Source organism: Aythya ferina (assembly GCF_964211825.1).
Source record: "Aythya ferina genome assembly, chromosome: 1".
Taxonomy (NCBI): domain Eukaryota; kingdom Metazoa; phylum Chordata; class Aves; order Anseriformes; family Anatidae; genus Aythya; species Aythya ferina.
The window spans coordinates 120,408,930-120,436,099 of record NC_140296.1 but is presented as its reverse complement, the minus strand read 5'-3'; the positions used below and the strand labels follow the sequence as shown (position 1 = coordinate 120,436,099).

The window sequence follows — 27,170 nt, the reverse complement described above, 5'->3', positions numbered from 1 at the left end:
ACCTTAACTCTGCCTGTGTGTGCCTATGCATTTATGACAGAGGGCCAGTAAAGAGAAGCATGCATATGGAGTGGTGCTGGCATAATGTATTAGGGGGAGTTCAAAGAGCAGGTGTTCTCCAGGGAAGCAAGAGGTGGATGTGCCACAGCATGCAGCAGCTACAGACCTCCTCCAGCTCAAATAGTTTGCCTAAGGAAGCCAGCCCTGAAGCAGTTTCACTGTTTCCTTCCATCTGAAAATGCGAGAAGTGACCCAGCGTTTCCTCCCCGCAGACCCTCCCACCATCACAGAGTCCAAGAGCAATGAAGCGGCCACGGGACGACAAGCCTTACTCCGGTGCGAGGCATCAGCAGTGCCCACGCCTGATTTTGAGTGGTACAGGGATGACACCAGGTAAGACCATTAGCCCTCCTTTTCCTTTCTCTTCTTTTCAGTCCAACAGGAGATCCTCAGAGCTGTTATCATCCCCAATTCTTCTCCTCAAGCAAGTTACTCTCCATAAGCCCTATACATTAAGATTGTTCCATCAGCTTATTCAGAGGCAGCATGTTTGGGGCTGGAGGAGGCAATCCTTCTCTGTGCCAGGGATGCTGAAAGAGGTGCTAAATATGGGGCTCTTCCCTTCAAGTCGGTAATGGGCCAATTTGCAATTAAGACATCCAAAGTGTTTTCTTCAAATGTTCGTGCATTAAATGTTCATCCATGATACAGAAAATAAAATAGGCAGCATTGGTCCCCAGGTAAATAACACCACTCTGGCTGCCTTCATGTGGGGATGGTGCTGCTTGAGGTGTAAGGCTCCCCCCTCTCTGCAACCTGAGCCACCTGGGTTTGCGTGTGAGGGGAAAATGAGAAAAGGCATCTGTCTATTCCTTATACCTGAGCATTTACTTTGCATTTAGAAGTGGTTTTATTATTGCAGTTTTTAACCTGACCCACATGTCCAGGCTCAGCAGTGGCTCGCTTTTGTTAAAGCATGCATTAGAATGCCTTAATTGGTGTGTTTCACTAAAAACCTTTTCTCCAACTATAGACTAGCCCTCAGCTGGCCATGGTGTGTTCATTTCCCAGTGTAAGCCAGTGCCAGATAAATGCTTCCTCCCTTACCCTCAGCTTTTCTTTCTTCTCCACTACTTTACCAGTGGCATTTCTCTCCACTGTGTTCCTCCTTCCTTTCATTCCCTCCTCCTGCTTTCCATCAGTGCCTCCTTTGTCCTCTTCCTTCTTACATCTCATCTCTGCCTCCCTCCATCCTCACCCTCCAGCTGGTCCAAATAACTTTGGTTTACCACCCACCCCCTGGGCTGTGATTTCCTCCCCATACACTACTGCCATTGCACTACACGCCTCTTCTCCTCTCTTCCCAGGATAAACAGCGCCAACGGTCTGGAGATAAAGAGCACGGGGAGCCAGTCTCTGCTGATGGTGGCCAACGTCACTGAGGAGCACTACGGGAACTACACCTGCGTGGCTGCCAACAAGCTGGGAGTCACAAACGCCAGCCTATACCTTTACAGTAAGTATGGGAGAGGGTGAAAGGGGATCCAGGTTGCTCTCACAAAGACCAGGCTTGGTAGTAAGCACACAGGGGCACAAAACTCAGGAATGATCTGCTTGCCAACGCCCCGGGACCTCCAGCTGGGAACTGACTACTTCAGACACATACGTGTTCATACTGACAGTGAAACAAGAACACAGCCAAATTAAAATGTTTACGGTCAAGCCCTTTGATCGACTTTCTTTGCTGAAGTCAGGTTTTGTTAAAGTAATAAAAACGTGTTTGTTTTAAGGCTGGAACCAAAGACCCCGTTAGAATGACAGGCCTTTTAATAAGGAGAGGAAAGGCCGGGGCTCGGAGGGTCTGTGACAGCTGAGAAATGACAAGTAATTCAGAGAGATGGAGAGACTAGCCACTGAGCCTGAGGAGAACAAGAGAGTCAAAAAAAAAAAAAAAAAAAAAAAAAAAAAGGAGAGAGAAATGAGTTTGAAAATAGGAGGAAAATGGAAAGGAAAGAAGTGGGATAAGACAGAGTGATTTAAGGGGGCATACTGTAGGGAACATGGGGAAAAAGGTAATCAGCAGATGAAATATGGAACAAAATTCCTGGGATCTCATTCTACTACCTTTCAATTACTGAGTTTACAGCAGTAAACATAAAAGGGTGGAAGCTGGGACTACACCAAACTCCAGAACAGAATTACCTGCTGAGTCTGAATTTTGCAGCTGGTTCAAAACTTGCCCTAAATAAAGACCCTGCTCCTTTTCTCCCACCCATGTACATGTATAAACTGAGGTTTATTCAAAATCCAGTTCTGGATCCTAGGCACAGCACTTGGACTCAGCTTACAATGCACATTATTATTGCCACCAGAAATAGACTGCAGCAGAGTGACCCACTCACATGAATGCACCCAAAGACCAAGAAGTGACATAGGGTTATATTCCTCTGATGTTTCCACACTGAATTAAAACACTCAGGCCATGACCTGCATGACCTTTTAAACAGGAAAAAAAAAAAAAAAAAAAAAAGAAAAGAAAAAAAGGAAAAAAAAGATAAACTATGCAAAGCTGTCTAAATATGAGAAGCAGTTTAGTCTAGTTTCTGCTGTGTGTGGTCAGATTACTGGAAGCACCAGGGAAAATAAAAGGTTTTTGGTCTGTTTTTTAACAGATGTAGTGGAAAAGGATAAAACCATTTCTGTGTTTACCACCTCTGGATTTATTACAAGTGCAATTTGAATTATTGCAAGATTTAGGAGTGTTCTACAGATTATTTTTTTTTAACTAAAGAATCAGCTTTATCATAAAATAACATATCTTTGATTTCCTGCAGCATTTGGTCACAGAAACAAAGCAAATTCCCACTTTGAAATTCTTTTCACCCTGGTCTTGTGACTGTCATGAGATTCAAATAAAATCCTCAGGCAGCAATTTGGAACACAGTTTTCAAATACTCCAGATTTGTTCTTGCTGATATTAATATAATGCTAAGTTTAGAATCAATTATTTGTGGCTGAATTCTAAATTTGGCCCTCTCTGTTGGTTCCTGTTATACAGATGAGCTGAAAAGCACCACTGAAACAAAATATAAGATGAAATTCAATAATGTATGTATGCACACGTGATTTTGGATGGGGGGTTGGTTTTGCTAGAAAAGCATTTTGCATTGAGCTTCACCTCAAAGGATCTCAAAGGATTTGCTAGCAATGAATATTTTAACATCGCAAGTTATTCAGAAATGGGTGAGTGTTAATAGCACCATTTTGCAAGAAGAACCTAAGAAATAAGAGTGAAGGAGCGGTTTACCCATGGTCATAAAATCAGTGGCAGAACCTGTAAGAGATCCACGGAGATCTTGCAAAGTTGCCGATACCTATACCAAGAGGAACCATGGCAAATATGAAAGATGACTTGCAACAAGAGAATAAAACCGAGGATTCTATTTTAGCCTCCTTTTGATGTGTATGGAGGTAACTTTCCTTCTGTCGAGTTGTTGAATGTTGTTTATCATTTTTACCTTAGAAATTCAAGTCCTATTTATGCTGCAAAGCACTTGAGAGCTTGTGAAGTAGCAACTTCACAAGAGCCAGAAGAATGGAGGTGCAGGAGCTGAGAAAGATTTGATGATTTTCATCAGACTGTTTCTAACTTTTATTTTTGTTGCTTAGTTAATCCCATTTCTTCAGTGCTCAGTGTTATGGAGACTGAAAGCCATTGTGAAAATTGCTTAATATTGTTTCTCTGTTCTTATAGTTAGTGTGGAAAAGAGAGAGAGAGAGAAAAATAATAAATTCAGACAGGCTACAGTTGGTATTCCTAAGGTTAAAAAACCAGGGAGGCGATGAGTGGAGGGAATCAAGCCTCATAAAGATAAAGAAGTGGCCCAAAAAACCTACAAGCCTGGCTGAAAAAAATACTGAACTGATCACACAATAGCTGAAATGCACATTCCCAGACAACACACTCATGCAGAAACAAAAAGAAAAAAAGCACTGCCAAGTTTGGCAAGGTACAGCAGACACAGAAACGTTTTGAGTGTTTTTCTTCCCCAGAACCAGAGGTTTTATTTCTTTTTTTTTTTTTTTTTTTAAATAGAGAACAAACTCACTGTAGGGCAACATCCCACTAGGGAGGCAGACACAATGATGATTCCTCAGTGGCCCATTGCAGAGAGAAAAAAAAATGGCAGCCAGTAGTGAAGAAACAACTAGAGAGTTAGTAATGAGGTACTGGAAGCTTTGCCTGAGGTGGAAGGCAGAAGGGGAGCTAGCGAAATGATGTGAAAGAACAGTTTAGCAACAGAGAAAAATGGGTGACTTCCATTCCAGGAAATCTCAGCCTGTGTTGAGAAAGTTTTGGAGAGACCAAGTGCCTTAGATGTCAATTCCGTAGCTAGAAGATGTATTAAAATACAAAAGCACCTCCCTTGAGCTATATGACTAGATAGCTTGCGATCTTCTCTAAAGGATGCGGCAGCAGGATTTTCTGCTGTAGGTGGAGAGATTTATTCTCCTCGCTCCTGGAGACTGAGTTTATAGCAACATCCAAATGGCCATGCTGGGTCCGACCAAAGGCCTGTCTTACCCAGGAACTTGTCTCCAACAGCAATCTGGAATATGTTTGCAGGGAGCATACCCACAGAGGTACTGTTTGATGATAGAGCTCCTCTCATAGCTTGCTGCCGTCCCTTCAGTCCCTCACCCTGCTCTCTGCTGCATGATTTTGGTGTTTCCTATACTCTGGGACTCCGTGGACCACACACTGAGCCAGCACAACACGCTACACCCACAAAAACGTAACTGAGGTTTACCACCCACCCCTCAACATGCTGCCAAATGTTTTCTCTTGTTATGCAGAGCTGAATTAGTTCAACAAGCACCAAAGCCCATGCAAGGCGGGGGGGAACATATCACACGTCCATAGACAGGAGGAGCTGGGAGGCACAACAGTGCTTTGCAGCACTGCTGAGCCAGTAGGTTAGTTCAGCTCTGCAGAGCCTAGGAACAAGGTCTGTCACCCCCAAGCACAAAACACCGTGCGAGCTGTGAAAGGGGCAGAAAGGGGCATGCGGATCTCCATGAAAATTATCTGACAGGGAGGTCAAGTCAGGGCTGCCATCACAGCATGACAGAGGTGAAAAGCAGTGCTACACCTAAAGGGAGAGGGTTTTTTTTCCAAGTGAATTAGGAGGGAGGGAACTTGTTTCTTTGTCATTCCACTAAGCCAACAGAGTGCTATGAAAAAAAAAAAAAAGCCACAATTTATATCCTAACCCGTGCAGTATAAAAATATATGTGTATATATATATCTATTAAGTGTATATATATATATAGGTATGTGTGTGCCAGAATCACATCTGTTACACAAATACATGCATACATAGGCTTACATGTGTGGGTATAATAAGCAAGCAAACATATCCACAGGCACACAGAAGCAGGCGCAGCACCTGGTGCAATCTAGCAAGGCAGAGAAAAGCAATGAAAGCCCTTCCAAATCAGTTGCCTTCTGCCTCCCGCAGAGCCAGCCCATCCCTGAGGATAAAACAGGAGACAACAGGGCAGTGCTGCACCTCCTTATGCAGTCCTGCTGGCTAAATTGTCTCAATTATGGGAGACTGCCACCTCAGCAGGAACCCTGCCGCATCCTCTCCAGCTTGCATCCTCGGCGCCCTCCAGTGAGTTAGGAAAAGCAGAGGTGAGGCAGCACCTGGTAAGGCCAGTGCCAATTAGACGCAAGCAGCAGGCAGGATCCCACCACGGTCTCCTCGAGATGCTTCAGGTATAGCTACCATTTTAGTCCAGCAGTTTTAATCCCAGCCACTTGCCTCTAAATTGTCATTTCTTGCTAGTGCCCCAGCACATGCGCTGGCTGTGTGCGCCCTGTTCCACCCCTTCTCGTGATGCTCTGCCCGTGGTGCTTCCTTGTGCCTGAGCATCTGTTGATGGTGGTGGCTGCTAGGGTTTAGTGCAACTGCGAGTGAAATCTGAGGCTCTTATAGCAAACGCCGTGATTTCCCAGGGGCTGTCAATAACAGGGAGACTCGGGAGAGGGAAGATAGTGGTTAGGGTGACAGCCAGATGGGGCAAGCCTGAGACGCTGCTAATGAGGCAGGGTGGAGCAATAAAGACAGCACGCAGCAGGCGAGGGGAACAGAGGTAGAGTCCTTGAATAGAAAGCAGCGTGATAATGAGGCCGTAGTGCTTTGCTTTAACTGCTTATGCTGTGCAGTCTGCAGCCTGCTGTGCGGGAAGAAGGTAAAGGGGAGTTGAGTTATTTAACCAAACTAAATAACAAGGAAGTCATGTCAGCACAACAGCCTGCTTTCACAGAACAATAGTCCCCTGGTGCTGCATAAACACAGAGATCCAGACTAACCGTGTATTTTCTACACAAGAGGCAATCTCCCCCGTGCCTGCTGTGGATTCGAACAGCCCCGCTACCACTGTGAGGGCAGGAGATCTGCCAGTGTCACGGAGATTGGATCGACCTGCTGTGTCCCCACGGGCTCCAGATAGTCAGAAGCTAGCTCCTTGCACCAGGAGTGCTTTTTAAAGAGCGTTGCCCTCCAAATAGCTGGGACCAGAGTGTGATCAGAGAATAATAGCGGGCTGTCGGTGTATCCTGCCAAGCCGTATGCCCGTCAGCAGTGATCTTAGCACCATCCTCACAGGTAAGCCCGGAGACAACTCATTGCCCCAGGCCTATCAGCTTTTGCATAGTGACATATCTCTACAGCTGAACGTCTGCCCAGCAGACAGCCCCTGAGTAGGAACACATCTCAGGCAGCACGAGGCATTCAGCGAGCTCTGCAGTTAATGGAGAGAGACCCGGTCGTTACTCAGGTCTGGTGGGCTTGTGTTCATGGTTCTGCCTGGCTCTGCCAACAGTTCAGTGTGTGACCTTGGGCAAATTGCTTCCTGGTGCTGTGCCTCACCTGCGCTATCTGCAAAGTGGGATTGCCACTGCTGTTAGCCTCAGACTGAGGTCTCCGAGCCCCAGTTTCCTCCGGTTTCTGTGCAGTTCTTTTGAGATCCTGGCATGGAAGAAGCAATATGTGAAGCCAGCAGCGTTGTATACCAGAGGCCTGCTGTGGCACAGAAAAACGATGCGTTGTAAAAACCCTATAACCAAAACAGCAGGCTCCGTGTGCTACCGGAGGCTGATGAATCTGCAAAAGCTCTGTTCCTGTAGGAAGGCAAAGGTGCAAAAGAAACAGAGTGCCCCTGGGGATTCACCAGGGTGACATCTCCCATGCTCAGATCCTCAGGGGACCTCTCTCAGGCAAGAAATCCATTGTGGAGAAGGTTCTTTGGGAGCAGTAACTACCTGTGGAGGACCTCCACAAGTCACCTTTCTGGCAAAGGCTACTTTCCAGCCAGAGGTGCAGCTAAGAGGAGCTGTAGTGTGATGAGATGAGTGGTCTTGAAAGCTAGGGGGGAGATGTGGCCCATCAACTCCAATTAGCTTCTCTGCAGGTGCTTAATCCCTCTTGTTGTGTGGATATTATTTGTTTAGTTTTTCAAATGACTTCTGTCTGACTCCAAGTCCCAGGGAATGCTGATGTATAATAGGTGTGTTGCTAGCAAAATGCTCTGTATGAAACTTACTCTAGCTCATCTAATTTGTGGATGGACAACTCCATCAGGTTTGTATCTGCTGCTTTTGCTTGCTGTGAAAAGTGGCTTTTCTCCTGCATGTTGCTTATTGTTTTTTTTCCCCCCTTAGAACGAGTTTTACCCACACTCCCCAACCCTTTTCCAGGTCAGTATATGCTTTATGTCAAAGTAGCTCTAGCCGGGTCATTCTCCATCATCCTGATAAATGCCAAGAGCAAGGGATGGGCAAAACAGTGCAGGACAACAAGGGCCTTCCCATCTCTTCTACGTGCCATTTGTTCTCTTCTGCTCACCTTCCTCATCCTTCCCTTCCCCCCTCCCATTTCAGGAAACCAATCAGCTAAAAAGCAACAACCTTTAACCCAGGTTTGATTGATGACATCGTGTCCTCATCCAGGTCTGGACAGTCTTCAGTGGGGCTCAGTTTGTCTACGGACCTAATCCTTACGTATATTCCAGTCCTATGCTTTCTTCCCCCACATATCCTGGTTTGGATCAAAAGCATAAACAGATCTAAAATGTTGCAGAGATGGTGGAGGGGACAAGTGAGAAGCTAAAAATTAAAGTGCTGCCTGGAGATTTTTTTACTTTAGCTGTGCAAGCTATTCACAGTGAAACACATTGTTTTCTCATTCCTCTGGCACATACCCCCAAATCTGTTTGTCCTGTAGTGCTGCATTTCATAGAATCATAAAATCATAAAATCATTAGAGTTGGAAAAGCCCTCCAAGATCATCTGGTCCAACCATTCCCCTACCACCAATGTCACCCCCTAAACCATGTCCCTAAGCACCAGGTCCAACCTTTCCTTGAACACCCCCAGGGAGGGTGATTCCACCACCTCCCTGGGCAACCCGTTCCAATGCTTGACTGCTCTTTCTGAGAAGAAATGTCTCCTCGTTTCCAACCTGAGGCAGACTGCATGAAAAAAAAAAAAAAAAGCTCAAGGTAAACACATAAACCACAGTGAGGTGTTACGGACTGGTTTATTGCAAAGGCAGGGGGTATGAAGGGAAAACAGAGCCTGAGTATTTTTCCTGTTCTTGCCGCATGCTGCTAAAGCATGCCTTAGGTCCAGGCAGCGTGGCCCAGATGTGCACACGAGGTTTGGAGTTTGGATGCAATCTTGATATTGTGGAAAAGCACAGAGACTCAGCACTTCCTGAAATCGGGCTGTTTCCAGGGGTTTGAAGCTAAATCAGCAATAAGGCAGCCAGTCCCCTCACTCACTTAAAACACTTTGGCCTGGGGCTCCTCAGTATCTTTGCTTCGCTGCCATATGATGGAGATATACTCAACGCATGGGATGCTCTGAGGCCTCAATAGTTAACGTCTGTGTAGAGCTTGGAGGTAGAGTGTTCTTATGAACCCATGTTGTTTTGCACAAGGGCACCTGCCCAAGTAAAGCACCTGCAGGTACTCCCATGAAAAGAACAATAAATGCTGGGTGTTACATCAGCTCCATTTAACTACTCTGCGTTTTCAAATCAAGCTCTGCTCTTGGCAACTTATTCAGGCTCAGGATGTAGTCACAATTGCCTATTTAAAAGGCAAATCCGCAAACACAATTAAAGAAAAGTACCTAAAAAAGGAGCAAAAAAAAAAAAGAAATCAAGCTACCATTAAAATTAAATCCCAGAGAGTGATTTGTAAATAACGTTCAAGGAGCTGAAGAAAGGAGTAAAGTAGGCCGTTGGGAACCTAGTGTGGCAAAATAAATCCAATTAAACACCATTATCGTATGTATTGCAAATGAAACGTGTGCTTGGATATGAAATTAAAGTTGCTGAGGCTGTTTGGGATGTAAGGTTTTGAGGAGTTTTCCAATTTTGCTTGTTCTTTTTTTAAGCAGAACTTTCAATGACAAATATTTTTGTCTGATGGAAAACCCAGGGCTCTTTCTTTTTATGATTATTTTTATTATATATCCTTAAATTCCACAAGCAGGCACTGTTAATTCTTTCCAGAGCCAGCCCTGTTTACAGCTGGCTTTGAATTAGTAGTCCATTAAGGTAAATGATAAAGCAAAAACTGCAAGTGAGCAAGGCCCAGATTTCCATACCAAATGCCCCTCCTAATCAAGCCGCCAAGGCCATCCTGCAAAGCTTTTGTCAATCCTTTAAAACACTTTCCTCCTTGCCTTTGAAGTTCTTATTTTTTTCCTTTTGCTGCTCCCTGTTCTCCTGAGATCATCTTGAAGGACATCCTGGTGTGACATCACTTCTGTGAGGAGGCTTCAGGAGTTTGCGATGCCAAACGCTGGGATATCTCCTGTGACCCAGGACACACTAAGAGGATTTTGCAGAGGGGGAAAGTAGAATTTAAATACTCTGGACCTCATTTGGTTTCTGAAAGCCCCTACCAGCTTCTTTAATGTGGGCCTTCAGCACAGATACGGGTTTATCTCAACATTTGCTTTTACTTTGCTGTTCACTTTCAAAGGAACCTTAGGCATAAAAGCTTCTTGTTTGACCTTTTTCTCCCTGGGGGTTTATATTCTGAGATGCAGTCCTCAGCTCTCAAACAAGCTCTTCCTCAGTGACCACAATCGCAGCCTCTTCTCCCTCAATTTCCATTTCTCTTAAGCCTTGGTAACACTTCCCTGCCCTGTAGGGCTTTGAGCATTAATTTTAAAAGGAAGGTGTTTTGAGATGAAGAACACTGTGCTCATGCTAAGCGTTGCTATCATCAGCTAGCTGCTGTGAAAACATCTTGTTTTCAGGCAGGCTAGGGACTCGGAAGAAGCCCATTCAGCTGAACACATGGGACTTGAATTTGATGAGGCTGTATCCTAGGAGGCTGGTGGAGCCCAGCTGATTCAGCTCTCTGCTGATTTGTCCCCGGTAAATGTTCCAGCTCTCCTGATTTTCCAGCAGGGCACTTGCCCTGAAAAGTCTTCCAGGATGGTAACACCTCATCACGTTTTCCTGTCCACATGATAACATCACATTGTAATGGGATGTTGGAACACCTAGCTGGCCTTAATCCATCATCAAGTGATTTTCTGAGGGGTTTTCTTCTGGAAAGAGAATTTGCTCACTCCCCACCACACCTGCCAATATCATGGCAAGTGGGATCTCTGTTGTACCTCGAAAGCATCTGTCGCTAGTATGCCTCTGGTTTCATCTCTGTCCTCCTCCTTTGTCCCTTGCCCTCAGCCCTTTGCACATAGATTCACTACTCTCTGATTAGCCCTTACTGTCCACATCAGAATGGCTTACACAGGCTTCAAAACCTCTAAGTCTTCCCCTCAGGAGTTTTGTGGTGAGGGCTTACCACAGATTAACCAGGCACTTTCTCAGCATGGTTAGCTCGAACCCCAGGAGCTCCACAGGCGATGCCTTATTGCCCAGAGGGTGGCACAGTCCAGTCACGGGCATCAACAGAAGAGATTTACAGTGATAGTGTGTAAATAACTGGCGGAGGGGAAGGGAAAGGGAGAATGAGCAGTCCTGTGTTTCTGCCAAAACCCGCACTGATGGGAGAATGACCCTGTCCGACTGTAGCTCGTAGCTAGTCTCCATTTAGCTGTAGCCCGTGTAGCTTGTGCTGTCACTAATGCCTTCATCGGGTGGGTGGGAGCTGGGGGAAGGGAGAAAAGAGATGTTCATTTGTGTCTGATGACCAGAGCGGGAAAAAGAGAGCACCTTTCTTCGGAATAACCTCTCGGTTCTCCTCCCTCCCCGTGGAGGTCCTAGCTACGGAGGAATTCATAGTTCTCCATCTATCACCCCCACCCATGGCCGCACCCCCGTCACCTCCTCCATTGCCCCAAGCTAAGCAGGCAGCTCTCCTGTGAGCTGGGTCTCCTTGTTTTGGCAAAATCCGAATATGTTGAAGCTAAGGTGAGAAGCATGGGGGGGGAGATACATCAGAAAGTGTAGAGGGTAAAGGTGATTTGCAGGGGGGTTGCTGCTTAGGCAGCGATATGGGCTCAGTCCACATAAACCAGTCCTCCCGGTACGATATGACTGGTTAAAGAACTCGTCCGTCTCTCAAGTCTTCTTCACTGAAGCCAGAGCTTGCTTTCTCAGATGGTTTCCAAGAAATGGGCAGTGAAAAGCTGTCCTCAGAGCCTTTGAACCATATTTGTTGGTAGGGCTGGGGAAAACATAGCATAAACAGGCCAAAATAACCAATCTTGTCCTATTGTGACCCTAACAAACCTGCAGACAAAAATAATGGTTGTAGGGACCCAGCTTAGAAGGGCATCAGCACCTGATAACGCCCGTGACCCTGGATAACGAGCACAACTCAAGGTTCACCTTGCTCCCTGCCAGTGCTATCCAGCCAGATTTTCCCAAAAGCTCATTCTCCATTGCAGAAGGGGATGGCTCTGCAGGGTGGATCAGGCAGGCCAAGTTTCTTTCAGCGCTCAAGGTCAGTGTTCATCCCTGCCAGGTCAGTAGGCTGCAAGTGCAGTGGGTGCCAAGCCTGCTGGGGCTTCAGGCCAAGGGAACAGAAAGAACAAGACAGGGCAAAGGCAGAAGGCCAACATCATATTGATTTTTTTTTTCTTGATATTTCAGAGGTACCAGGCAAGCAGTGTCATTACATCTTATTTTGGCCATGTGGTTAAAAGGGAATAAAAGTCAGAGGTGATGATAGTGTGCTCCAAAATGGCTCATAAGTACGGAGTGGGAAACAATGTCTGAGGGGAAAGAGAAATGCCAAGAATTATTCCTGCTACTACAGCTACTAGCATTACTTGGTGAGCTTTCTGGATAGCAACAGACAGGTTCTGTTTGCTGAGATTGATTAAGAAATTAGAAAACATTCTAATTCTTTCCCAAAAAGTGTAAAGAAAAGAAACCAGCTTTTTTTTTTTTTTTAAGAAAAAAAAAAAGACACAAGGGAGAGAGAGAGAAATGGCTTTATTGCTTGATCTGTTTCTGTACTTTTTGTTCATTAATTTTAATTTAGATTGATTTATTCCAGAATGAGCCCTGGATTGCATATATTTGCATAACCCTTTCCGGTAGTAATGCTGTGGAGAATACAGCGAGGGAGGAAGAGCAGAAGCAGAGGGTAGGAACTGAGACTGCAAGTCCCAGGAAGATATTCCTTAGGGCTGGGCCCTGGCACTGGGGTAGCGAAGGCGTTTCAAGGTTTGGTTAGTCACAAGTGCAGCTTTGCACGCCAAACAGCCCTGCCAAACGGAGGTCAGGGCTCAGCAGTCAGCTGGGAGGGTGGAGGGTGGGTGAAACCACTGCAATAGAAAACACACAGCCCATGGAAAAGCACCTGCCTTGGAAAATCAGCTGTGCAGCAGGGACACAGGTTGATAGCATCGGAGCTGGAGCACGGAGATTGCCCTACAGAGCAGGGCTCAGGCAGACCACGACCCTCCTGGGCCAGATGTCCCCTGCCTGGAGGACACTCATACCTGATACCACGTTAGGTGGGTTTTGAAGCTGTCTGCTGAACCTTCCTCCTTAGAAATCAGGAGACCAACCCAAACCCACTGCACAGAAAGTGTATCTAAATGCTCCCTCTCTTCCTCCCCTACCCTCCCATGGTGAGCTGCTGGCTGGGCTGATGGGGACCCAAGTGTGGAGGGCAGCAAGGAGGATGAAGAACAGCCATTGTTGTCCTGATTTAATCCTCAAGCACGCTCAAAATTCCCTCGCACCCCCTAAGAGAAAACGGCCAAAGAGCAATTCCCACCTTCCTCCTCCTCCTCTCCCCCTGCTCCCGTTTCCACTGCGCACCACTTAAGAATTTGCCTAACAAATTGACCTCCCCTCTGGTTATTGTCCCAAGTGAACAGTCTCTCCATTCACTAACCCATGACGGTAAGTCGGTTTGGGAAGCAGCGGGTTTATCTTCCCGGCTCAGGCGCTGCGCCGGGCCCGCTGGTGAACCAGTTGCCATTCAGTGTCTGCTCTGCTGTTGATAAAGCACATTACACATGGCTGGGCTTGCATGATTAATACCGCTGTCTGAGCGCTCTCTCTAAAAACAAAAACAACCGGGAGAAGGGGGGGGGGGAGCTGGATTTGGGAGGGAGGGGTTGCACAGGGGGGAAAAAAAGAAGCCTAGCGGCAAGGCAAGCGAAGGAGAAATGCGCTGGCCCTTCCCCAACATCACCTGCATGTCTCTTTGCAATTTGGGAAACGGGTGCATGGGCAGGAGCAAGGGCACAAGGGCCATGGAGGAGGATGTGCTGTGGCCAGCACGGCTGCAGTGAGGTCCAGCCAGGCTGCCTCTACGGTAGGTGTTACAGACAACGCATGCTTGCTGGTGGTCCTTTACGCTCCTGAGCCAGATCACCTTATGCACAACACACCCCCCATGCTCAGAGGCACATCCCACCATCGCCGAGCAGTTTGCAGGCACCCCAGAACATCTAGAGGATGGACAGAGGGGGTGCAGGCATCTTCTCCTTTGCTCCCAAGGCTAGCTTGTTCCAGATCTGAACCAGGATGGGTGGGGTCCATGGGACCTCCTCACCCCACAGGGGCTGTTTCTGCTGTGGGTGGTGGTGCAAGGGGGTCCACAGGGAGGAGTGGTGGCCTTAAGAAGACCTCGAGGACAGGACAGGGGGCACCTTGCTGCAGGCCCTAGAGGAGACGGAAAGGAAGGGCAGAGGCAGCGATACAGCTGGATTACAGAACCAGAGTGATGTCTAGCATGCTGGTCACTCTCCAGCCCAATCTAGTTCACCTTCTGCTTCCACCTCCTTACCAGGCACCCCTCAGTCCCTCCCTCTTCATTTCTGTTCACAGCCACTCAAATCTTTCCCCTGCCAAATACCCAGCAAAGCTCGTGGAAAACTGTAGCGAGGATAAAGTAAGCAAACAGACCCGCACAAAGCTGATGAAAATATTAATTTTTCAAGAGGTTCCGGAGTTTTCCATTAGCAAGCCTGCTTCCTAGGGCTGCGTATGCTCTGGGTGAGGGGAGCTGTGCTCTTTGTTCCTTAATGAGAAGCCAAACTGTTGCCACAGCCGGTCTGCTGTGTCTTACGCATGTGCTTGAGATGTGAGCAGAGGAGTTTTTGGTTTTTTTTCCTATCTTAGAAAAATTAAAAGCAGAAAAAGCTTAGATCTTCCCTGTGATGACCCCCAAAAAACTCTGTGTTAGGTATTTTTTGGATGTTTTGCTTGTAGGATGAAAGTCTTCAATGAATGGTTTGAAGACAAGGGAGTTGTAAGTAACTGATTTTGTATCAGTAGTTTGCAAGGTGTTAATATATATTATATATATATTCCAACTACTAGACGAATGGAAAGGGTGGGAGACATTTCTTAGCCATGAGAGAACCGTGGAACTCTCTGATACCTCTAGGATAGATCTAGTGATGAAAAACCTTCGTAACCTTGAAACATAGGTGGTCTTCTGGCCACCACCAGCCTCACTGATCATGATAACAGCTCAATTCCAGACTGGCAGTACTACGTACCAGCTCCAGGATAAATGGTGTAAGCAGCCATCTCTTGAACAGCACAACCTTCTCAGTGTGATGCTGAGAAATGCGATTTCAGGGATAGTCTTCAGACCTCGGAGAAGGATGGGTGAGCTGCATTGCAGAATGAATCTTCACTGTGACGCGAGGTATGATAGATGAGTACTTAGCGCACCATGAATGAGCTCCATAACATGGGGAAGAACTGTTCAGTGCTAAAAAAAACCTATGAGCAAATTCTGAAATGCATTAAACAGTGTGCTAAGATTGATAGACACCAGAGACGTTGCCTTAATCTTGTTGGAGAGTTGCTGCAGGGCATCCTCCGTAGTTTACACAGCGGTACTTCTGCCTCTAGAAAAGCCAATCTATTGCCAGTGCCGTTACAGTCAGATTTTAATTACAGGAGCAGAACCCCACAGATGCTAACTGGTAGTGAGAATGGGCCACAAGCAAGTAACAAACAAAAGAGTTTCATCATTGAGAAGAGGCAGTGCAAAAGCATGTCTTCTTCTCAAAGCAGGGGGGATGGATAGGAAAGGAGTAAGGAAAAAGCCCCAAATGAACCCTAGTAAGTAGAAACTGCTAATCCCTAAAGCCTCAGAGTAGAGTGCAAAGCCTTGGAAGAAAGAAATTAATAACTTTCAAAGTATGACCTTGAAAATGGAATTAACAGTATTCGTCCCTTTTAAGCCGTCATGATAATAAAGATTTCATCTTCTGAAGCTCTAGCAAGAGAGTCAACAGACTGGAAAAATGACTTCTTCCAAGGGAGCTGGCAAGTGTAAAACCTAAGACCCCTCCAGGAGCCAGGGAGTGAGGTGCCATGGAGAGACCTTTGTGGTGCATATCCACTTTCCCTTTGACCTCAGAGGTCAAACATCCCTTAGAGGATATTTTCATTCCTCCCTCGTTTTTGGTGCTCTTTGCTCAAGAAGCAAGACCTTGCTGTAGGCCAAGTTAACCTGCCAACAACATGGAGCCCAGAGCCACGAGGATGGAGAGCAGCTTGAAAAATAGCAGGCTAGCTCCACTTGCTTTGCCATCACTCCCTTCCTTCCCATCACAGAGAAGTCTTTCTAGCCTGTTCCCTGCCTCCTCCTGGCCTAACCTTCAGCCAGAAGCTCATGGGGTCCGATTGTCCTCTTACACTGGGTTTTATCTCATGTTCTTTGAGAGGATCCCAAGGGCAGAGTCACCAAAGCAAGTGAAGAGCCTGTAGCTTTTTGATACCTTTTGAAACTTCTGTCTGGGCTCTCCTCCATGAGCACTAGCAGACTTACCAAGCCCTGGAGTCTAGATAGTATAAATAAGAGGAAAACTGGGCATCTGCTGTCTTTTCCTATCTCCACTTTGTTTTACTCAGGTGATAAAACCTGGGAGCCGGTGGGAAACTCCACAGTGGTGAGTGCAGGTGTGAAACATGTGGATGGGTGGGTGATTTTTCTCCCCTCTCCATATGGACCAGGAATATATCTACTCCCTGCTTGCATCTCAAAAAAAAAAAAAAAAAAAAAAAAAAAAAAAAAAAAAAAACAAAAAAAATCTTTTAAAGGTTGGGAAGCCTGTAAGTTATATATCCCCAGTTTTGCTCCTGATGCTGGCCTTGTCCCATCCAAAACAGGCAGTGGCAGCATCCACGGGAGCCCCTGGTAGTGCAGCATCCCTGCCCAGCCGGGTGCCTTGCCGGGGAGGCTTCTGCGGGATTCAAGTGAGCCCTGAGATGGTGGGTGGTTTCATTATTTTTTTCCCGTTTTATTTATTTATTTCCTCTTTATTTTTATTTTTTTTTCTCTGCCTTCGGCTGCCACCTGGTGGGGAGGAGGCGTGCGGCTGCAGCCGCCAGCAGCGCTCAGGGCGCAAGCCAAAAACGCCTGTCCCTGCTGCAGCTCCCCCTGCTCTTGCGGGGCACAGGTGAACAGCCGAAAAAAAAATTAAAAAATAATCTAAAAAAATGTTGAGGGAGATTGTGGGTATAAAAGCTTTCGGGGAGGCCACACATTCAAGGAAGAGTAAAATGTGCTTCCATGTTGTGGGTGCCCCATCCCTGGAGGTGCTCAAGACCAGGCTGGATGGGGCTTTGGGCAACCTGGGCTGGTGGGAGGTGTCCCTGCCCATGGCAGGGGGTTGGGACTGGATGGGTTTTAAGGTCCCTTCCCACCCAAACCATTGATTGTGTGATTCTGTGAAAATCAAGCTCTTAAGGAGCATTGAGTGCCACTACCTGTGGCTCAGCAGGATGGAGCCAGCGGATGCTGTGGGTTGATGTGCTTGCACACCCAGCCAGCCCCCAGCTGATGAGGGTTGGATGAAACCTTTGGCCTGACCCCATAAAGCTGGTCTCTTCTTGCAGTGGGCTCCTTTTGGCAGGATGTTTTTGAGGAACTGGTGAGCTCTTGGCTTTTTCCCTGGGGTTTGTAGTGGACATGACAAGCACCCTGCTTTCCCTCCTCCCTCCACCTTCCCATCCAAGTCCCACCACCCTTCCTGTCCCCTCTTTTCCTGCACCCTTTATGGCAGTAGGAGCATTTCAGCTGTATGGTGCAATGTAGCATACACACACCCGTGTGTATGGGGCAGATCGTTTGGTGTAGCTGTTTACCTTGTGCTGAAAGACTAAACCCCTGCAGCGGTGCAAGGCTCTGAGCCAAAGCGTCAGGGCAGAAAAAGGTTCAGAGGGACTGCCACAAGCTTCCTTTCTTTCTTTTTTTTCTTTCCTTGTAATTAAAAAATATTTTTTCTTTCTCAAGCCTTGCCCGCAGAAGCAGCAGAAGTGTTTTGGCTGCTGCCCTTCCACTAAAGAACAAAATAAAGCCAGCCCGAGGCAAACACCCGGCGTGGGAACATTCCTCCCGCCCCGCTAATGCCTGCGAAGCGATAAGCGAGCGGGGCCTTACGGTGGGAAAGGTCAGGCACCCTTAATAACAGCAGGTGCCACCGGCTTGGCGTGCGAGGCTGATAAAGCTCTGGCAGCGCCGCCGGAGCAGCACGCTCCGTGCCAGAGCATGCAGCCACTCTCAGCTTTCTGTTGCAGGGAAGGGGAAAAAAAAAAAAAATCACTGAGACCTCGCCTGCTCTTCCACACCCTGACACAAAAATGCGAAGGTGTTTTCCCAGCAGTGTGAGGAAAGGACTCCTGGGGTTTCTTTGTGTGAGGCTGGTGTGGGGCCAGCAGCTCCTGCAGGTGGGCAGGAGCAGCGAGGGCATGGTGGCATGGCTCCATCCTTCCCCTAGCTGAATTTATGGACATATCTCAGGCTACTCTGCCTTGGGAGAGATGTAGGACAGTGCACGTGGTCCCTTCAGCCCAGAAGGGTGTGTAAATTGTCTGCCTCTTGCTGTGGCACTGGTGCAGATGGCCAAGGCTGGATGTGGTTACCCCTCGCTAGCTGCAGGACGGGAGGAGGCGTGATCGCTTTGCCCTTGCCAATTTGCAGCCTGCTCCTTCCTGGTGTGATTAATGCGGCCCGACACGGCCAGCCGCTTGGAGGCTGGGGTCCCTCAAGGGTTTGCTTGTGAAACGGTGCCAGATACGCGCATGAGCCCAGCAGCAGCAGCAGCAACCCAATTCTTTTCCCTGGCTATGGTGGAAGAAAACCCCCTTCACCGTTGCGCGGCCCTGAACTTGGCAGTGCAGCCAGATTGCAGGGAGTGATTAACCCTGGAGATGAGCTGGCAGAGCAAACTCTCAGGACACCGGCTCAAGGGTACCAAAGCAGGAGGACAGTGGAGAAGGCACCGCTCGTTTGCCAGAGCCCCTGGGGAAGGGGACACTTTGCTGCCGGGGATGCTCGCCAGGGGGCGGCGGAGACCGCGGCGTGAGCATTGGCCATTATCGGTGCCCTCGATGCCTGAATTCCTTGAGCTTTCAGGGCTTTGGGCTGTGATCTGGCTGAAACCACCCCACGTTTTCACAGCACGTGTGGAGGTAAATGCGGTGCACGCAAACCCTAAATCCAAGCACTTACACCTGTTAAAGCAGCAGTACCCAGGCAAGGTCTAACACACCTCTGCTTCTGCCACGCTGGGTGCGTCCATAAGTGCGTTTCTTTGCTCTCATCCCATATGAACCCTAGAAAAATGGCAAGGAAGGGGCAGGTGGCCATGTATGTATGACTTACATGTCTGTGTATGTGTTAGACAAATAGTATTTTAGCTGCATATTTAGCTGCATGTAACGGCTGGAAATGTTTTGTGGACAACACACCTTGCCTGGTGGCTTCTTGATTATTTGCTGGGCTAGAGGAGTCATGTTTTGTGACAACTTCCCTGCCAAAATGTGATGCACGTGGTCCCAAACACTCATTCCCCCCAGCTGTTTGACCATGAAAGATGCTGTCTCTGACACGCAGGTTCAGGTAAGTGCAGCAGCTGACCGTGGACTCATTCCTGAGTTCAGGGAGGGAAAATAACGTTGTAGGATTTGTGTGACAAATCAGAAAATGAGCAGGGAATAACTGAAAAAAAGAAGCCACAGATGGAATACAAATTTTCGACATGAAACAGATGATCTAATAAGTGTAAGGCTACATTAGGAAAAAAAAAAAATCAGACAAATACAAGTGCTATAGAATTTGAGGGATGCCTTTTAATCACCAGCCAGACTTTAATAGCGACCATGCTGCTGGGCACCTGTGCTCCACCAGCAGAGAGGGGCTCTTCGCCTGGCAAACTACAGGCTGTGAGATGGAGCAATTGCGTTTTCCTACCTTCAGGACCTCAAACAGGGGTAGTTTGTTTGTTTTTCTCCTTTTTTTTTCACACACACCCATTAGAAATGGCTCTTTCTGCTGGTAAGCGTGTCTTCCTTCACAGTAGGATTAGTTCCAACAAATAGGCCCGTATCTATCTCCACACTTCAGCATCTTTTCCTGTAAAACACTGCAGCTACATGCACAGATATACCCCCACGTGTAAATAACGATGAACGTGCATTGGTGAAACCACAGCCATGTACACCTCCCTGCCCATTACAGGGGAGAGACTGCCAATGCTTGGTATTGCGGGGTGAATTTAAAGCAGCACCACTGCCTTTAAAGCCATCCAGAAAGAGGAAGCCCGTCGATGAGAGGATGGATGAGATGTCAGGAGCGTTAGCACTTAATATTCCTGGAGCGAGCCTGCGTTATTTGTTGCTGCGGCACAGCGCTCCTCCCTGCGCCCTCCGACAGACCCGCGTGTGCACACATACACATGCAGGTTCAATTCCTTCCCTTACCAAAAAAAAAACTAATTTTGCCCTGTAGGTGCCACATTTTGGGACTGTGGCACCTGTGGGCACTAAGACAGGATCGCAGCCAGCCCCGGCACCCGAGGTCACCGCGGGCATGGGGGACGCACTGCAGCGGTGTGAGCGGCACCGTGGGGTTCACAGCCAGGGTTGAGCTTTCCTGCTTGCTCCCAGCCTGGCTCCTGCAGGCTGGGTGTTGTGTGAGGAGAGAGCATTGGTGGCATGCTCCTCCTCGAGCCCCTTGTCACAGTGCCACGTGTGATCTTGTCCTCTTTTCTCTTCCCTTCTCGCACCCTGCAGGACCCGGCACGGGGAGAGTAGACAACGGCTCCATGAGTTTGGCCGTCCCACTGTGGCTGCTGGCAGCGTCCCTGCTCTGCCTACTCAGCAAATGTTAATACAAATCAGAATTAAAAAATAATAATAATAATAATAATTAAAAAACAACAACAACAACAACTACAACCAACACGACAACAACGACGACGACAACACACAAAGCAAAACGCGTTATACAGGAGACAGAGCGAAGAGAGGGGAGAGAGAAAAAAAGAGAGGGGGAGAGAGGGAGAGGACCGTTTCTTTCACAACTTTTGTGTGTTCAGGAGCGAAGAGGGGGGAGAGGAAAAATCACAGCAAAGACGACTCAGCAACATTTAATACGACTTCTGACAAGCCGGCCGTCAAGTCACCGACCGTCTAGGAGGCACCACAAAGCGAGGGGGAGAATGGGGCACCAGCAAGGAGCACGTCGCCGGAGGATGCTGCGAAGTAAACACACCAACGCAACCCGCAAAGCCAATCGAACAGAAGATCCCTTTTCTTTTCTCTCCTCCTTCCTCTTTTCCATACTCCCTCACCTACCTTCCTTCCTTCCTTCCTCCTCTTTCTTTCTTTTGCAGAAAGAGGTCTTTGCTTCAGCGTCTGTAGCCACTTAACTTTTTGGATGCCCTTGGTCATTTTTTTGAGCCAACGCTCAGGCGGTTCATACTTTTAGGAAAAAAAAACAAACAAACAAAAAAAAAACAAACAAAAAAACCACAACAGAGCAAGTTATCTGAAGCTCTCTGCACACTGGTGTCCCGTGAAGAACCCCTTCCTCTCTTCACCTCATCCCGTGCTCCTGTGCACCGGGCCCTTGCTAACAACCTTCCTTCCTGTACCCTCCTTCCTGCAACATCACGCTCTGGCCTGAACTAAAGTTGTGTCAATTCAACCGAAACCATACTTTTATTTCCTTTTTTTTTTTTTTTTTTTTTTTTCTCTTTAATTCTCTTCCTCTCCCCCTCAATTTGACTAAGCGTCTTTCTCTTTCTCCGGGGTGTGCCTGCGTGCGTGCATGCGTGCATGTGTGTGTGCGTGGCTCTCGCGCTCTGTCTCTTCTTTCTCTCTTTCTCCTGCTCTCTCTAAGCATGCACGAGGAACAGTCCATGTGTACATACGCTCATCCCGCTGTAGATAACGTCCTGCCTTGTAAGTGTGAGACCAGATGCTGAGAGATCACTCGGGCAGAGAAGAGGGGTGAGGAGAGAGGGGCAGCTGCAGCACAGGTTCCCCTGGTGGCCCTTCTCCAGCATCCTCCCGGCCACCTCGCTTGCAAGAATCAGCCTGCATCCTTTTTTAACCTTTTTTTTTCCCTCTCACCTGGACCTGTCTGGCTCTCAGCCTCCAAGTAGCAGCACAGCAGCTCCTGCTACACCTCAGTGCTTGCACACGCTCATGTGAGTGAATGCACAAGTGTGTGTTTGTCCAAATACATCGAAAAAAAAGCAGTACAGTGTGCAAAGAGGTGCTTGCTCCTGGGGAGGAGAGGCTGGGCCGGTGCAGGTGAGGGATGAGACCTTGGCCATTGCAGAGCAGCCTGTCCTGTAGGCACAGCGTGTGTAGGAGCGATGCCTCGGGTGAAAGCCATGGTGTGGTCATTCCTAACCATCTCGGTGTTCATGCAAAAAATAGCACCAATGCTCCCTTTTGTTGTTGTCCTCATCATCCTCCCCGTCACAAGAGGTGTGTGCTCTGTAAGGGTGTGCGTGTGTGCGTGTGTGTGTCTTACACCACCGCTGTGATGAAGCTCACTTTGCATATCAGGCAATTGAAACAAATCGGGTCAGAAAATGTCCAGGACCTGTGAATGTAGGAATAAAAACAAATGCCAGGTCCGAGATCCCGGGCTTATAAAGAAGGAGCTTGAAGTGGTGCAGCGAAGAAGTAGGCAGTGCAATCCCCTCCCCTCTTCCATTTCCCATCAGAAGGGCTTGCTGCAGGGGGCTGCTGCTTGCTGTCACCCTCCCCGGGGCAGAGTTGTGCATGGCGTTGCCTGCAGGAGAAGCTCCAGTGAGCCCTGAGCAAGGAGAGGGAGAGATCAGGCTGTGAGATTTGGAGGTGGGAAGGTGCTCTGGCTGGTGGCTGGGAGGTGCCGCAGCAGCCAAGAGGGTAAAGTAGGGGTTTTATCAGGTAGCCTCTTGTTTTGGGGACAAACAGGACTTGAGATAGCCCAGGCAAGACGATGAAGCATCCCGTGGCAATGTTGTATGGCTGCTCAACACCGCTGGGCTTCAAAGCACCAGCAAGCGTGCTTTTCCCTCTCCCAAAGCAGGAGGAACAGCTCCGGCTGCTGGCTGCTATCAGCGGGCACTGCTGCTGCCTGCGTCCTCCCGGCTGAGCTCAGCTCTTTGGGGCAGAGGCGGGCAGGCAACTGAGCAGGCAGCCAAGGGCTCTGCACTGACAGGGGTGCCCCCGCAGCCATGAGCTGATGCTGTTCCCAAAAGCCGGGGCTGGGAGCGCACTGGGATGGCACCACATCACCTGGGTTTGCTGTCACAGGCTTGCTATCAGCAGGTGACTTGGTCACCAGGCTGCTGAAGGAGTGTTGGGAGCGTGGTATTTTTTTCCGGTGTTGGATTTTTTATTTTTGGCTGTCAAGGCACAGAGGCTTCTGGTTTAAAGACAAATACGTTACTAAAAGCAGGACACTCAATTTCTGAAGCCACCTCCCCATTATCTGCAGGAAATAACCCCAACACTTGGTTCAAGTCTTGCCTGCAGGAGCCCGATTGTGTGTCAGACCCCGATCGTGTGGCTGCACAGCAGGGTTAAGGCCAGCTGCTTGCAGACCTGCCCAAGGAAAGCCACGAGCACAGAGCAGGTCTGGTACCTACAGCAGTGCCGGCATCCTGCTCCTGGTCGTGCCTGCTCCTAGAGGGGCTGGGGGACCCCATGAGCTGCTGCTTGTGTCACCGGGTGCTGTGAGCATCCCCCCGCTCCTCGTGGGCATCGCCCAACGCACCCATCGCGATGAGAGCTCGGACAAGCCGGGAAAACACAAGCCCCTGTTCCCTTTCTCCCCCTCCGCCCTTCAGCAGAGGTGTTGCAAAGGTGTTTCTCACGTCTCAGGCCCTTTTCTCTGACGCTGTTTCTCCTCCTCCCCTCTGCTCCGCGTTCATGTTCCCCCCTTCCCCATCCCCTGCGGAGAAGCCGTGCTCTCGCCTCCTGCTGCCCCTCAGCTGGCCGGGGACCGGGGAGACGGGAGTTTGGAACGGGACACCAGCTCCTTGAGCTTGTCATTGTAATTGTGTTTGGTCGATGGAGATTTAACATTTAGTGTTATAAAAAGAAGCGAACAAAAGGAGAAAAAAAAAATAAAAATAAATAAATAATAGTTGTATTTCTTCTACCGGTTTGTAAATATTCCGAGAGTTACATGAGATGTCTGGTAATGTCCAAGCAGAGGAACAAAAAGACTTAGAGTTAATATATGGCCCCACACTTGCTAGCAGATTTCTAACCCTTTTTCAGACGACCAAGAAGAGGGGCGAAGGCAAAAATCTTTCTGAAGGGAACTGGGCAGAGGGAGCGCAGCCACGCGTGTGGCCAGTCGGACAGACGGACGGACGGACGGACAGACAGCAGAGCGTCCGCCTGTCCCTGAACTGCGGGGAAGGGCGACGTGGGGCTCCCCGGCCGACACCTGTATCTTGGCACTCGTCTTCATTTTCTTCCGTCTCCAGCCCCGCAGCTCGCGGGTGCGTGCCCCCCTGCATGTTATGGTGCCGTTCATGAGGATCTCATTGGTGACATGCGTTGTGTCCAGAGTTAGTCCTTGTCTGCTCACCTTTCCCACACCACTCACTGACTGTCCACTGCCCGGGCAAATTGCTCCCGTCCTGCTGCCTGCCCCCCTCCTGGCCAAGGAATAGCCCAGCCCAGCCCTGTTTGGAAGATCCAAGCCCCCGGCACGGAGAAAGGCGCCGACATTAGCTGAGCACAAGCTGCACCTCTGGAAGGGATCTGCAGGAGCAACAGCGAGCCCTGAGGATTCAGCAGTGCTGGGAAAGAGGAGCTGGGAAGGCCGAGGAGCTGCCCTAGGGTCCTTCTCAGCCCTGCCAGCGGGGATGGTTCATGTCCACCTTTGTACAGCGCTTTACCACTTGAGCCCACGGGCACAGGGAAACAGCTCTCCTCCTCTCGAGCCCTCTCACAGCTCTGCTCCGAGCCCCCTGACCAGCAGCCCCCCTCATCATGGTGCTTGGCATGATGTAGCAGCCCGGCCGGTCCCACGGAGGAGGTGCCAGCGGGGCAAGCAGCTCTGTCCCTGCCTTCTGATGCTGCACAATCTCACTGTCTCTCCGCCTCCAGCACGCCAAACTCCCTGAGTGAGGGCTGCCAGAAGCAAAACACCCCACGGCAAGAGCAGGACGTCAGGCAGGGGAGCGATGGGGAAACCAGGTGGTAATTTCCAAGACATGATGCCAGGAAAGGCTGAGTGCTGCCCATGCGCAGAGCTGCCAGGTTGACAAGGGGCAGACAGACCGTGGCCTCTCAGCACCAGTCCCAGAGCGCCTTCCCTTCCAGCGGGATGCCCAGAAGATGCCCAGAAATATTTTATTTTTTTTTTAAACTGCATGACTCCTGCTGACTGAGAGCTGCGTCACGCCATTAAAGCCTCTTTCTCTTTTTCCTTCTTGCAACTTGCCAGAACGGCGTTCAGGCAGCTCCTGCATCCCCCCAAAAAACTCTGCGTGGTGGTCAGGTTGCTCCCTGCAGCAGGAGAGCAGAGGGCAGCTTGGTGAGGATGCTCTGTTAAGGCCCTCAGTGCCTCTTGGGGAGGTGTGTGTGGCAAGGAGACCAGCCAAAGCCGGGCCTGGGAACGAGGAGCAGCTCTCCTCATTAGCCCAAGGTCCTTCCCTTGGGGCAGGGGTGGCATCCGAGCAGAGCAGCTCCCAGGTGGGGCAGGATGTCCCTTCCCTGCTTGTGCTCCCCGTGCAGCCCCTGCTCGCCTCCCAGTCCCTTGGGGCACACACACGGCACATCCACAGGCCTAGGGGCTGTTCCTGGACATGACACGGAGCCCGTGGATGGAGACACGGAGCTGGGCGAGGCCGGCAGCTCCCCGAAATCAAGACGTCTGCTCCCCGTGGTAGCCACACGCACGCACACACACACCCCAGGCTCCTCTCCCCCCCGCACCACGGCACGCAGCCAGGCCCACGCTGCTCCTCTTCCTCATGGAGACCGGCAGCAGGCGTGTGTGTGCACGTGTGTGCACACACGTGTGCAAGGACAGGGAGGAAGGAGGGGAAGAAGAGCCAGAACCTGCCCCCGAGGCGCCGCTGTCGCCTCCCCAAACCTTTCAGCTCTCCCAGCCGGAGCCGAGTTTCATCCTCTAGACCTTGAGAACGAAGGCCAGTCCCTTCTTCGTGCTACACGGTGGGGTGGTTAGAACTCTCCTCATTAACAGTGTTATATACATATAAATATATATATATATCTATATCTTTATATATATTTTTCCCCGGCACTGTAGACATGAGCTGAACTTCTCTTTACCGAAACGAGAAAACGGCCCTTTTATTTTCTGCCATTGGTTTGTTTTCGGAACAAGCTCTGTGAAAGGAAACTTTACAGGCGCAAGCGTGTGTGTAACAGAACCCGATCGGCAACGAAACACCCCAACAACCGAATGAGCCAAACCCAGCGACGAAAAATAAGTAAATAAATAAAAAAAAGAAGCTTTTTATTTTTTCTTTTCTCAATGTATTTAACTTCTGTTATCTCGTTTCTGTTTCTTTACATGTATGAATGCTCTGCTCTTCTGTGATCTTAAAAAAAAAAAAATACAAAAAAATACAAAAACGAAATAAACGTGAAAAGGAGGTGACGTTTCTTCATTTCCCCTCCCTTCCTTGCGTCCCATCGCATGGCTCCTCTCTGACCTGGCCTAGTGGAGGCTTCCCTGCCCACACAAGGGACATGAGCAGACAGAAACTGAGGAGATTTGGGTGTCCTGGGGGAAAACGAGGCCAGTGCTTGCTGCCCTTCCCTGCCCCGGTGCTGGGGGGTGCTGGGGGGCCCTGGGCTGGGGTATTGGCATGGGATGCGGAGGTGAGGGCTCCTGCTGAGCACTGCTGGCTTTGAGGGAACCAACCCCAATTTCTGGGGCTGCCGGGGCCCCACCTGCACACACACGGCCGGGGAAGGGCTCCACGCCTCCGGCACAGCAAGGCCGAGGCTCAGCAGAAGGTGGCAAAACCCTGGCAGGCACAACCTCTGTTTTCATTAACATTTTAAATGGTTATTTTTAATGGTACATTTAACTAACGCTAACTTATCCATGGGAAGAGAATTTGGCTGTTAACGCCGGCATCTGCTTAACAAACTGAGGCCTCGCGTTTGGTGAGGCATGAGCGCGGCACCAATAGTATTGCTTGCTAACAGCAGCCTCGTTAGCATTAATTGCTGCGTTTACTGCCACAAAGCGCTGCCTCTATCTGTTACCGCCGTTATCAGATGTGCCCCGTCCTCCACTGGAAAAGGTAGGAAGGGAAATATCAGCAGTGAGGCGGGCATACCAGACACCGAGGGCCCAAATTCTTGGCGCTTAGCACAACTTGAGACTTCCAGAGGAGCAGGAAA

At 49.1% G+C, this 27,170-nt stretch overlaps 1 protein-coding gene across 3 annotated transcripts in view; it reads left to right on the top strand.

Annotated features, from left to right (window-relative positions):
* Positions 1 to 26,411, top strand: part of LSAMP (limbic system associated membrane protein) — an 879,058-nt gene extending 852,647 nt beyond the window's left edge. For 2 of the 3 annotated variants that reach the window (XM_084527477.1, XM_084527476.1), the window contains 4 exons: positions 273 to 393; positions 1,368 to 1,516; positions 7,730 to 7,765; positions 20,559 to 26,411. In XM_084527477.1, the coding sequence (XP_084383603.1) occupies positions 273 to 393; positions 1,368 to 1,516; positions 7,730 to 7,765; positions 20,559 to 20,656 (404 nt within the window). In that variant the 3' untranslated portion in view covers positions 20,657 to 26,411. The remainder of the gene's footprint in view (positions 1 to 272; positions 394 to 1,367; positions 1,517 to 7,729; positions 7,766 to 20,558) is intronic. The other variant, XM_084527478.1, reaches the window with a different exon arrangement.
* The last annotated feature ends 759 nt before the right edge of the window (positions 26,412 to 27,170 follow it).